Source organism: Triturus cristatus, chromosome 11, assembly GCF_964204655.1.
Source record: "Triturus cristatus chromosome 11, aTriCri1.1, whole genome shotgun sequence".
Taxonomy (NCBI): domain Eukaryota; kingdom Metazoa; phylum Chordata; class Amphibia; order Caudata; family Salamandridae; genus Triturus; species Triturus cristatus.
The window spans coordinates 177,782,830-177,795,717 of NC_140594.1; the positions used below are offsets into that span (position 1 = coordinate 177,782,830).

At 45.0% G+C, this 12,888-nt stretch overlaps 1 protein-coding gene across 3 annotated transcripts in view; it reads left to right on the plus strand.

Annotated features, from left to right (window-relative positions):
• Nucleotides 1-12,888, plus strand: part of CUX2 (cut like homeobox 2) — an 864,175-nt gene that overhangs the window by 819,182 nt on the left and 32,105 nt on the right. For all 3 annotated transcript variants that reach the window (XM_085636433.1, XM_085636434.1, XM_085636435.1), the window contains one exon: nt 4,140-4,299. In XM_085636433.1, coding sequence (XP_085492559.1) covers nt 4,140-4,299 — 160 coding nt within the window. The remainder of the gene's footprint in view (nt 1-4,139; nt 4,300-12,888) is intronic.

Below are 12,888 nucleotides of genomic sequence, written 5' to 3' on the forward strand. Positions count from 1 at the left end.
CACAGTTATTTGTTTCCTACAGTGCACCACGGAAGGGATTGCCTCTCGCTAAGAGTGGCATTTCCCGCTGGATCTCCAGTGCAATTCAATTCTGTCATCAGGCTGCGGGCAAACCTTTGGACAGAAGGTCCCGTGCTCATTCTACAAGAGCGATGGCGTCTTTAGTGGCTCTTTTTGCTGGAGTTGCTATCAAAGACATTTGCAGGGCAGCAACGTGGAGCAGTGTACACACCTTCACGAAACACTACTGCCTGGAGTCGGTGGGACGAGATGACGCTGCAGTTGGTCAAGCAGTCCTCAGGAATCTTTTTCATTGAGAGGTGAGCTTTCCTGTTGGAAACCGGGCAACCGGGTTAGCGGTCACCAGGTTCCCAGCACAGTGGTAGCTTGGCTAGAGTGGTTGGGGGTCAGGCACCGTGTTAAGCGTACGTCACACCCTCGCAATAACCATGCGTTCATCCGTTCCAAAAACGACACTACACCGTAAAAATTATGGAAGACAAGATGAAAATATATATGTCTTTATCTTATTTTCTCTTAGTTGCAGGCTTCGCATCATAAATACAATACAATAGGATTTTCCTTCAAAAGAGCAGGTCAAATAAACAATGCTACTTCGGAATTTCAACAAATAGGTTCAGGTCATCATTAAGCAAAGAATAAATAGATGTGCAAAAAATACAGACGGCAAATAAATACTGTCAGACAATAAATACAGTGCAAGTATAAATTAGTGGAAGACAATAAATAAAGCACCTTCAATAATTAAGGTAAAGCAAGCAATGACAATTACAGATCAGATCACTTTCATGAGGTCACTTGGTCTTACTTTGCCTATACACAGCTTGTGGTCATTTGGGTGGCATGGGAGTGTCCCACCTAGATTGGTCAAGGCTGGGGCTTAAGCTGAGGCACAATGAGGATAACCTAATGATCTGGCCCTCCAAACTACACAGCCCCTCACAGATGTCACTGCACCAGTCTCAGTTCACCCCTGGCACTCCCAGGCTGGTTCTAACACCCCTCTAACCCCTAGGATGGTCTTTAGGGTTCCACGGGGCCTTAGACGCCCCCTGTACCACTTACTGTCCCTTCCTCGACGATCGGCTCCGCTCGGCGCCGTGTCGACTGCGTGAGGCGGCTCCGGATCGATGTCGCTGGGCGGCCTCGACTCGATGTCGCTGGGCGGTCTCGACTCGATATCGCTGGGCGGTCTCGACTCGATGTCGCTGGGCGGTCTCGACTCGATGTCGCCTTCCGGCGTCGCAGGGACACGGTCTCCCCGCTTCCGGGTGTCTCCGAAGTGCGATCTCCACTCCCGACCTCCGGCGCGCTTCACCTCAGTTTCCGGCAACTCCGGTGGGCGGACTTCACTCCCCTGTCGACGCCTCACCTCGACCTCGGGTGACTCCCTACTCGACCTCCGGCGCCTCTCCACGACCTCCGTCAGCGCCCTCACTCGACCTCTGGTGACTCCGGGTACGACGTCTGCTTTCTGTCAGCGCCGCTTCTCTACCTCAGGCCCCAAGTCTCCAGGCTTCTCGACGTCAGGACTTCAGGAGGACACCGCTGAACAGGTCAGGAGCTTGCTGTTCTTCCTCTTTAAGGCCTGTTCCAAATGTTCAGATCCTTAAGATGGTTCCACACAGGGCTTTAGGCTGGGCTTGGTCAGTAGGGACTAGCATCAAGGGTGGGTTTCTGGACCCCACTCCAAGCACTGGTTTCCACCCCTGCTGCCTTACTCCGACCTCCTTCTATATCTGTCCTCTCTCCTCTCCAGTCAGCTGCCAACTCCCTCTCTAAGATGGCCTCCCAACATTCTAAAACTGCCTCCCACTATCCCAGGATTCTAGAATGTTCCAGGAGGTTCTGGACACCTCCAGTGAGTTCTGGTGATGTCACAGGTGACAATGGGTGGCCACCATTTTGTGTCTCAGGCCCTCAGACAGAAGTTCCAGGGGTAGGGAAAATGGCTCCCTGACCCTGCATCAACACTAAAAAGTCTGGTGGTTCCCAAAAAGGAAAAATTATAACAGGGTTTGAGGCAGAAGTGGGACAAAATAAATAATGATGAGGAGGGACCACCCAAAGGGCTGACAGGTCTAACATTTCCCTACAATCCCTCCATCCTGGTAAGCACATTTGGTTCAGTGATGATTGTTTTTTCTTGGTTACCATGTACTAGTTTTTACTGTAAATTGAGATGGTTATGTAAGGCCAAGTGTCTACCAAAATGTGCTTTTGTGATTTACTGCTAGCTATTCTGATACAAAGCATGAGAATCTATGAAAGTTCCAATACTGGGGTAAGAAAACAAGTTATTTACCTGTAACTTTGGTTCCCCAGTATTGGTAACTTTCATAGATTCTCATGCGCCCACCCACCTCCCCTGGGAAAGCTCTGCCGGTTTACTGAGGTAGTGGCTGTTTGCACAACGGCTACGAAAATCTGAGGCTCTGAGCTCTCTCAGGAAGGTTCCAAAGGGTGAGGCTGTGCTGATTGGTCCTGGCAAAAGTTTGGACTCTTTTACACAAAGAGGGTGATATGCTACAAAATGAGATGAGGCCTAAGCCTATTTTCTCTTTTGTTTCTATGGTTATGATATATTTTTTATTTACCGAGGCTCCCATTCCGACGACGGGGAATGATACAAAGCATGAGAATCTATGAAAGTTACCAATACTGGGGAATCAAAGTTACAGGTAAGTAACTTGTTTTCTTCCTTACTTCATCCGGTACAGAGCGATACCACCTTAACTCGCCCAGTGCACTAATGCAACATGTACACACGTTTCACCTTATAACTTCATCCAGTGTAGATGGAGGACAACCCAATTAGACAAGTTTTCATCATCTTTAGCGTGAGGGCAATATGTGCTCTTCAGGTACCACCTTATAACTTCCTCCAGTAGAGAGCTTCATCCACTGCAGTGTAAGAGTACAACCCCCTTCCACCACACAACCACACCCTGCCACAACTGAGAGGAAAAACAGCCATGTTTAGCCTTAATATTGTATTATGATGTTCCTTGTCCATACTTACATATTTGTCTTCACTGGGCTCCTTAAATCTGTAAACACACGTTTTCACTCTTTGAAAATTGCAAACCATTCACAGCCACTGTGCAGTCGTAATCTTTTGTAGAAATGACCGCAGGCCGATTGAATAGGACTAGCCTTCAAACCCTTGTGCCATCCAAAAGCTTACAAGATGTCTCCATGTCTTCATTGATATTGCTTTCCAATCATGTGTTTTTGTTAAAGAATCCACTGCATTCAGGGCTATCTCACCTCAAATGGACACACACCATTGACTAAATTGTGAGGTTAGCGGACGGACATGATAGAGTGATGTGGTGTTTCTGATGGCCTGGGGCTATCTAGTATCTATAAAAACTTGTATTTTTTATTGTGAAACATAGAAGTAAACAGGATAACATAACTCGTGCTGAAGATGGATGTACTCTATGTTCAGGAGTTTGGGCATACGGCTGCATTTGATTTGTCGTAGATCATATTTATTATTACATGATACAGATGCGAGTTCAATATTTCATTCGGACTGGTGGCATAAAAGACCTCTTTACATATCTCAACCCTTGCCCTTCTCCCAAATTGGCCATAAAAGTTCTGAAGCATTTCACAAGTGCCCTTGCAGTATCTCCTATGGACTTTTAGCGCCTGCAGGCAGCAGGTGGTGCCAGTGGACAAAGTGGTCAGTGTAAATTAGGGAAAGATGGCCCAATTAGGGAAGTGGGGAGGTGAGTGGTGTCTTGCTAAGATAAAAAAGTTGGGAACCTGCACTTATTTCTTTATTTTTTACCAATTGAGCACTGAGCCACCTGGTGAGAATGTCTGCCTTCAGAAGAGCTAGGAAATATCTATAACGTGCTTTTTTGCCCTCTTAAAACATGTTCATTAGAATAGGTGCCGAGGATGCGGCATGCAACAGAAAGCATGGTTTTCTTATTTAAGATACGAGGACTCTCTTGTACCACTCTACTACCCTTCATACACAGACTAGGATACAACTAGTTTATTATAAAGACACTAAGTTGATAGAGAAAGAGTCACCAGGAGAAGCAAGGACGTGGTCACTGCTTTTGAACATGTTATCTGTGGTTTCTCATTTTGTGTAGGTGCTGGGCCTGTCTCAGGGGAGTGTGAGCGACATGTTGTCCCGGCCTAAGCCCTGGAGTAAACTAACCCAAAAGGGGCGTGAACCATTTATCCGGATGCAGTTGTGGCTTACAGATCAGCTTGGCCAAGGTCTCATCCAGCAGTCTATGCCATCCCAAGGTAAGGTCTTATCACCAGTCCCAAAGGGTATTGTTTCCATAAGAGCACCACTTTGACCAGCGGCGGCCACCATAAATAGAGGGTGTTGGGGCGGGTGGAGGGAACGCGGGCGGGGTCACGTATATATATATATATATATATATATATATATATATATATATATATATATATAGTTTTTTAACTTACCTTTAGCCGCCTCCAGCGTCGCACTGCCTCTCCTTTACCTGCCTGGCTGCCTGGTCCCAGCAGACCCTGGGAGAGACTCCTATCCAATACCCGTGCTGCATAGCAGCGCGGGGATTGGCCTGAGCGGGCTGGAAAGACCCCCTGCTCAGGCCAGGGAGTTTGTGGGGTTTCTCCAGCATGGCTGCTCAATGCAGCTAGTCTGGAGAAAACCGAAGTGCGCATGTGTGTTTTGGTCAGCCTGAGACGGCCGACCAAACACACATGAGCACTTAGGGAGTGGAGTGCACGTAGCACTCTTCCTTCCCCTACCATGCCTCAGCTCCGCCCCTCCCTACAGCGCAGGCTCAGAGCCAGCAAATGCAAAATAAAATAATGCAAGAGCATAGTTTTATTTTTTCATTTTAGTTTTATTTTTTCATTTGATGGCTCTGAGCCAGGCAGTGGGGCGACGCTCCTCCACCATAGCAGATGAGCCGCCACTGACTTAAGCATCCAAAAGGACTGTGCTTGCAAAACATAAGGCGAGACTTTCGTGTAATTACACCTGAAAGGTAAGAAATACAAAATGTGGGGAACTGAAATGTGTTGTCAACTTATATTAAAAATGGCAAGTACTGGTATGTGGGTTATTCGATGTGCGTGCTTTACTACTGTAAAGTACCATTTTAGCACATAGTGGCCCGCTGTTCTTAGACACAATAACTGTTATTAATCTTAAATGGAATGTTCAATTTACTAATTTTGGCAGCATCGGAGCACCTATATGGAACCACCAGAACAGGGCAGCAAGGGGCACCGGGCATCACAGTAGGGCGCTGCAAATATTGTCCTTGTTCTGGGGTGAGGGTGTTCCAGTCTGTTGGCACCAGAAGCATTTTTGCTTCTGGTGCCAATAATTCTTGCGCCGGTACTGATTGTGAAAATATATTTCTGTCCTTCAAGGTCTGTGGTACGGTCCTACTATCACAAACTCGCTGAAACCTGTAATTGAGGTTTAGGGCTGCATCGTTGTATTAGCATGACAAAATATCATAAGCAAATAACCTCAAGACACAAGGTTGTGAAAAAAATTGTAACAGCTTCCTCAGCACAATGATTGTACCGTGTTGTACTGCTACACAATGTGGCAAGCATGTCCGACACCATTGTGGGGGCTCACTATTGGCCACGTCCGCGCCATTGTGGCTTCTCTGTTCTGAAGGCATGTGCAAAATGATCTTATGCAAGAACATGGACTCCAAAACATAACCAGCAAAAAATCTCTACCTGGCAAATCTTCCTGTAAAAAAATCTTCCGATTGATTGATATCAGACTACCAAACCCTTGCCCCTCCTTTCACAAGGACTGTAAATTTGACTGGATTTAGGAATTTGTCGAGGAACATTTCGTTTTCAAGACTATCTGTTCACAATGAACTCTTTATTCTGGTTGCGGTTTTCCTTAACTGACTTTACTTATTACAGACTGGCCCCCCAGTATATTGGGGCATGGATTTAAATAGGGAAATTTTGCTGCATTTTTGCAGTACTTTATTTTGCTATTTGCATGTATATTTATCAAGTTTTGGGGAACTTGATAAAAAAGAAATCCTCCCTGGGCCCTAATCATTAAAGAAAACGCATGCCCCTTTTTGGCCCGCCACGTACCCTATGAACGTCAGTCCCTATTCATAAAATTTTTTAAAAATGCCCCCTGGGTTTGCTGTGTGCCCCGTGGGCAGCAGGCACTAAACATTTAAATGCCCCTCGACCCGCTGCCTAATCATTGAAAAAGTATGCTTGCGTTGTCATCCCCGGGGGCAAGGTAGGTGGGAGTCATCCTGGCTCTCAAGAACAAAGGAATGAACAGCAGGTAGGGCAGGTGAGGAGTAACTAAAGAAACACTACCTCTCCTACCTGCTGTAAGACCCTCCTTCTATTGCTCCAGTGGCGAGCCACTGGACCAATACAAGGAGGGTCGCATTCTTCAAATTTCGATGGCACTTTTGTAAAAAACGCTGGCTTTCTACAAAACCTGCGATTTCAAAATGTTTTTGCAATTCGTGAAATCCTGGAGGGTCTGTACAGAGCTCGCTTTTATTTGAGGGCTCTCGCTCCCACTGCAATTTTAATTCTTTCCAAAGCCACTTGATATGTGGAACCCTACCCACATCTCAGTGCACAGCAGTCTCCAACCACAGTTATTTTACCAACTCTATCCTCTGTCTTCTATAATGGCTTCCTGTGTTTTGTGACCTTGGGCCTGATGTACTAATCCCATTCTCAAACCTGGGACGTGAAATTTGCACACTGGCTGGTTTGCAAATGGGCATGCAATTTGGGATGTGACCAGTAACCTAATAGGTCACATCGCAAATTGTCCATTTGCAGAGTATTGTCGCAATTTGTGACCCCAGTGATGGGCTGCTAATGCAGTGTGGAGGCCTGCAAGGGACAGTAAACCTTCATACCTGCTTTTCCATTTCCAAGCCACAAACATTTACTTTTAAAACCGCTGTGACTAGTACAGGGACAGCTGTTGCAAAAATAAGCACTCGCAAAGCCAATAGGTCTCGCCTATGCAAGAGCTATTGGCTTTGGCAATATGTTTTAGCCATATTGTACACCAGTGTGGCTGCTGCTCAGCATAGATAAAAGTTAGTGGGGTAACGGAGAGTGGCGTGAAGCCGAGTGTAGTAAAGTAGAGTAGAGTGGAGTGTTATGGAGTGACATAGAGTGGTGTACAGTAGAGTTGAATGTTGTAGAGTGGAGTGGCATTGTGGTAAATAATTTTCCTTTACCTGGACATAATTTGATACAGAAACATAATTAAATAGCTCAGTAAAATGAGAGGCAGAATCCGTGGTATTAGAGGTTCGGAATGGGCTTTATTCCAATGATCGATTATAATCGGTTGCTCCAAGTTCCATCACCACGGAGGTTCAGGAAGTGAAGTACATACTTTATTGACAAGAAGTAACCTTTATAGTACATACATTACAATGAAGCGAATGCAATAGGCGTAACAATTGATAAGGAAAATGACGATTTGTCTGCGTAACCAAAAAATGGGTGTAATAAGGAGTAAAAAGGAACATAATTGGTTATGATGTCACCTATAGGTGGATCTATAAGATAATACTTGGCATAGATGCGCGCGCAGCAGTATGACGTGCGATTGACGTGCAACTAGGGGGTGAAGGGGACTTGACATTTAGCTCTACATGTGGAGACAAAAAGTCTGGGGGGTCAAGTCAACCTAATCCCAAATCATATCTAACATCCTATGTTTAAAGAACTATGTTATCCACAAAAGAAGGACTCTCGGACAGAATCTATTCTATACTGACTGTGCGTGCGTGTACAAGCGTCTAAATGTCTACACTGAAAGCGAGGGGGTAGGAATATTCCATGGTAACAGGGCTATGAATTACTTGCATGAGTACAGAGAAGTCGAGCCTTTTGCTCGGTAGCTGGAAGAATGTTTACTTAAACTACTAGACAGGAATGCATCGGCTGAGGGGGAAGCAGATAACTCGAAGGCGAAATACAGTTCTTGGCAGAGAGTAGGCTGATGTCAGGCTTCGTGAGCCGCGCAGAGAATGAGACAAAGTTCATGGTCACAGATGCAGGCTCGAACTGGAGTTTTCAGAGGCAGAAAGCAAGAGGAGTTTGATGACAGAATCTAGGCCTACTTGCCTGGACTGTAAAATGGCATAAGTGAACCATATAAAGCCGGTGGCCTTTCATATTTAGGAATGGAATATCCGGCCTATTCATGGCGGATCTGACAGAGGGCATGTTGACGGTGGACGCACATGTATTTGCGTCTTCATAACTGGAACTGGAGGGAACATACATGTACTTGTGACATGCACATAGAACCGTTGGGGTCCAAGATAGGGGACATAACTGATCAGAAAAATCCATATTTCCACATTCCCTCCTTGTCCCCTACTTGCCCGTTAAGAGATATCAATCTTCATCAATCCATTGGTCTGTTCATATAACATCATTTGTTCTTCTTTCTTCTTCCGTGACGAATGAAATCTTGGTGGTGGAATACACGATGTGGCACACAGACCACAGATCGCTGGTCCACATTGTAGACATAGACAGCAACTGAATAGTATGAGAAGGCCAATACCTAGGAAGGATAAAACTCTCCATCCCCAGGCTGATATCACACTCCAAAACCAACTGGACCAAGTCCAAGTGCCTGGGTTCTGGTGTATCTGGTTTACAATCTTATGAAGGCGAGTGATGGCTTTATATACAGATGGCGAATTTTCTGGTATGAATACGCAGCAGCTTGATCCGATGACCCTACAAGCTCCGCCCCTATCAGCCAGGATGACGTCAAGGACAAGACGATTTTGAAGCACAACAATCCGCATAGCAGACTGCTCTTCCGTTAAATTGCCTAAGGCGGAAATAGTCTCATTCACTACTGCTTCAAGGGTTCTAGTTAATCTACGTATCAGTTTACTATTAGTAACAGTACCTATATAAGGAAAGATGCCTTTATTGAAATCTGTGTATTTTTCCCATGCTGTTTCAGTGTAATCGACAATTGGGAGATCTCTCCGCTCTCTGTTGTGTATTAAATGAATATTTCTGTAATAATCAGGAGGAGCTAGGAAAACAGGTGGCAAAAGGAATGCAATGTAGCAGGTACCATCCCAGTCTAGAGGTAGACGCATATATGCAGTCTGACCACATATAAAGTAGGAGTGGCGATAAGCTCTAAATGAAGATTTGCCTCGATCACTGAATTCTACTATAGTAGTGCATTTACTATGGCCCATATGTATGGAACCGACCTTTCTTACACATAATTCACCCTTCGCTGGGAATACTGACATGGTGGGCAAGACTAGTTCAACTTCGGATACGACATTCAGAATCATGAGATTAGGTGTAAAATTACCTAATCCATATACTTCATTTTCTAGATCAGTTCCTGTTCTCTTGGGGCGACCCTCCTTGTCAGGGTAGCAGACCTTGAGTAAAACTAGGTTCAGATTTCCCCATACCCAATGATCTTGGTAAACTGCTGTGTCTGAGTCTATGGAATTGATTAAACTAAACCATGCTCCACAGGATCCATTATGTGTAAACGGATGTGGAAAGAAAGGCAGGACTCCTTCATAATTCTGATAGGGGGGGAGTCGGCCACACACCCAACAATTAGTGGCATTACTAGTCTGATGGGAATGATGTAACATACTAATGAAAGTGTTATTGCGCAGCGCAAGTCTATAAGACAATTCATGCGGAGGTAAGTCACTAAAAGAATGTTCAGCAGTAATATTATAAACATGTCTGGAAATAGGGTAATATATGTGCAACAATATGCTTGCAGTAATTATTAAAAGACTCAAGAAAAACAAGATTATTAATGTCACTATGCAATGGCTACGCAGTGATTTACAATACGCCTGTCGTTTCATCATTTTTCGCGACTGTCCATGATTCAGGTCTAGAGGATACATGTCAGAGACAGATTCAACCGCTTCACCTAGGAGAGGACTTAAACAATCAAATCGTCTGACGTTCTAGGCCTCAATTTAACTTTGTAGAGTTCAGTTTCAGTCTTTTCAACCAAAGGAAGTTTTGAATCAGTCTGTGAGGGAGTGCAGGGCACAATGTCTATATCCGAGGATTGTCCATGAAATTTCTTGATATGACTTGAATGAATCCAGCCCTTGCGGCCCTCGATCTTCACGGCTGTTCTTGTGGTCAGCAGAACCAACTTGGGTGTCTTCCACCTGGGCTCCAGCTGAGTCTTTCGGTCGAAATTTTTCACAAACACGAAATCACCCGGAACTACGTCATGGGGTTTCACCTCAGTGTTGTCGGGAAATGCTGCAGCAACCTGTGAACGACAAGATTGTAGTGCAGACATCAAGGAAGCCAAGTAATCTGTCAGCATATTACAGTCAATATCAGTTATTTTGCGTGGTATGGGCGTCCCCCACATATTTGGTGGTCTGCCGAAGATCACCTCATACGGGGATAGCCCTGTTCGAGAGTGTGCTACCATTCTCATGTAAAAGAGTGCAACTGGTAATGCTACTATCCAGTCGACACCTTTCTCTCTGCATATTTTGGACAGTCTGATTTTCAGTATCTGATTATGTCTTTCTACGAGACCTGCTGCCTCGGGGTGTCGAACACAGTGGAATTTCCACTGATATCCTAGCAGAAGTGAAACATGTTTCATTAATTCGGATGAGAACGGCTGGCCGTTATCTGAGTAGACAACACGTGGTAAACCGTATCGTGGGAAGAATTCTCGAACCAACTGTTTGGCAGTAGTCGGGGCAGTGTAATCTGAAACCGGGTATGCCTCCGTCCAACGGGACAGAGCGCAGACAACTACGAGAACATATTTGAATCCTCGACATCGTTCCATCTGGATATAATCCATCTGGAGGACTTCAAAAGGGCGGTCAGGAGGATGAAATCCACCCTGTTCTACAGGAACGCTTTTTCCTGGGTTGAACTGGCAACAGATCATACAGGTACGGACCTTTTGTTTGGCTGCTGCTCGTAAATGTCTATTGAACCAGATGTGTTGAATGCTGTCTAGCATAGCTTTTTCTCCTAGATGCGCTGGACTATGTATAGTGTTAATTATAACTTGGACCATTGAATCAGGAAGGAACCATACAGACTTTTCCTTCATCATCCATCCTTGGTCCGTTTGGATCCCTCCTAATTCAGTCCATTTCTTTATTTCGTCTGGTGTAGCATGTGTCTGTATGTCAATTACGTCAAGGGTAGGATCTTTAACTGTCATACAATGTGTTGGTGTCGGGACTATTGTCTTTGTCATGTCGGGGGTTTGAGTTTGAGCAGTCTGTTTAGCTGTTCTGTCGGCTAGATCATTGCCTTGGGAAATGATATCAGTAATCTTCGTATGAGCCTTACATTTCATAATTGATATTGCCGTGGGTAGATGTATTGCATCTAATAAGGCATGAATGAGGGGTCCGTGCTGAATGTGGGCACCGTGGGAAGTTAAATAACCTCTCTCTCGCCACAGCACGCCGAAGTCATGTACAACTCCGAATGCATAACGTGAATCAGTGTATATGTTGACTTTTTTATTAGTGGCTCGAATACAGGCTTGTGTCAGAGCGATGAGCTCTGCGGCTTGAGCTGACAAAGTATTTATACGATTTGTTTCAATGACTTCAGTATCTGTGGTGACTGCGTAAGCAGCCACTAACTCTCCTGTACTTGTTCTCATACATGAACCATCTACATACAACGTCAGGTCTGGATCTGACAATGGGACATCTGTCAAGTCTTGTCTGGGTTTTGTCGTTATAGTAATAACTTCAATACAGTCATGAGCTAGTGGGTCTGTTCCGGTTACTGGCAAAAGTGTGGCAGGATTCAATGTGTTACAACGTCTGATTTCTATATGTGGCTGAAACAATGTAAGTTCATACCCTGTAAGTCGCGCTATAGTCAAGTGTTGTGTTTGCGTTCGATTCACGAGAACCTCTACTGCATGTGGTACTTGAACTGTCAATGGATGTCCTAACACTATGGCATCGCTTTGTCTGATTGCTAAAGCTGTGGCTGCTACTGATTTCAGGCATGCAGGCAAAGCCTGAGCTACTGGATCTAATGTACTAGAAAAATAAGCACAGGGTTTGTGTGCTCCTGCTTGTTCCTGTGTGAGTACTGACAAGGCAGTACCTTCGCGTTCTGTAACAAAAAGTGTAAACTGTTTTCTGTAACATGGTGTTGCTAAAACAGGTGCTTGACATAAAGCTTTCTTTAAGCTTTCAAAAGCTTGTGTATGTTCTTGAGTCCAAGGGAGAACAGTCGCTGTGGCTGCCTCCTGTGTTGTCAACTGAATGAGTGGTTTTGCTAGAAATGCATACTGAGGGATCCACTGCCTACAATATGAAGTGAGGCCTATGAAAGCCCGTACCTCCTTTTGTGTCTTGGGTATTGGCATGTTAGCTATTAACTGAATGCGGTCGGGTGTAAGCTGCCTTCCCTCCTTGGACAGCGAGTGTCCAAGATAAACAACTCGCTGGACACAGAATTGCAGCTTAGAAGGGGACACCTTGTGCCCCTTTTCGGCTAGAAATTGTAAAACTGTCAGTGATGCTTTTTCACATTCCGGTTCGCTTCTCGCGGTGATCAGCAGATCATCGACGTATTGAAGCAGAGCAGTGTTAACTGGCATGTGGATACTATCGAGTTCTCGTTTCAGTGCTTGGCTATAGATGCTGGGGCTTTCTGTAAATCCTTGAGGTGCGCGTGAGAATTTAAAGCTACGTCCATTTAAACTAAATCCGAACAAATATTGGCTTTCCGGATCTATTGGGACGCTGAAAAAGGCATTCTTGAGATCGATTACAGTAAAGAATGTTGCTTCGGAATCAATAGCTGTCA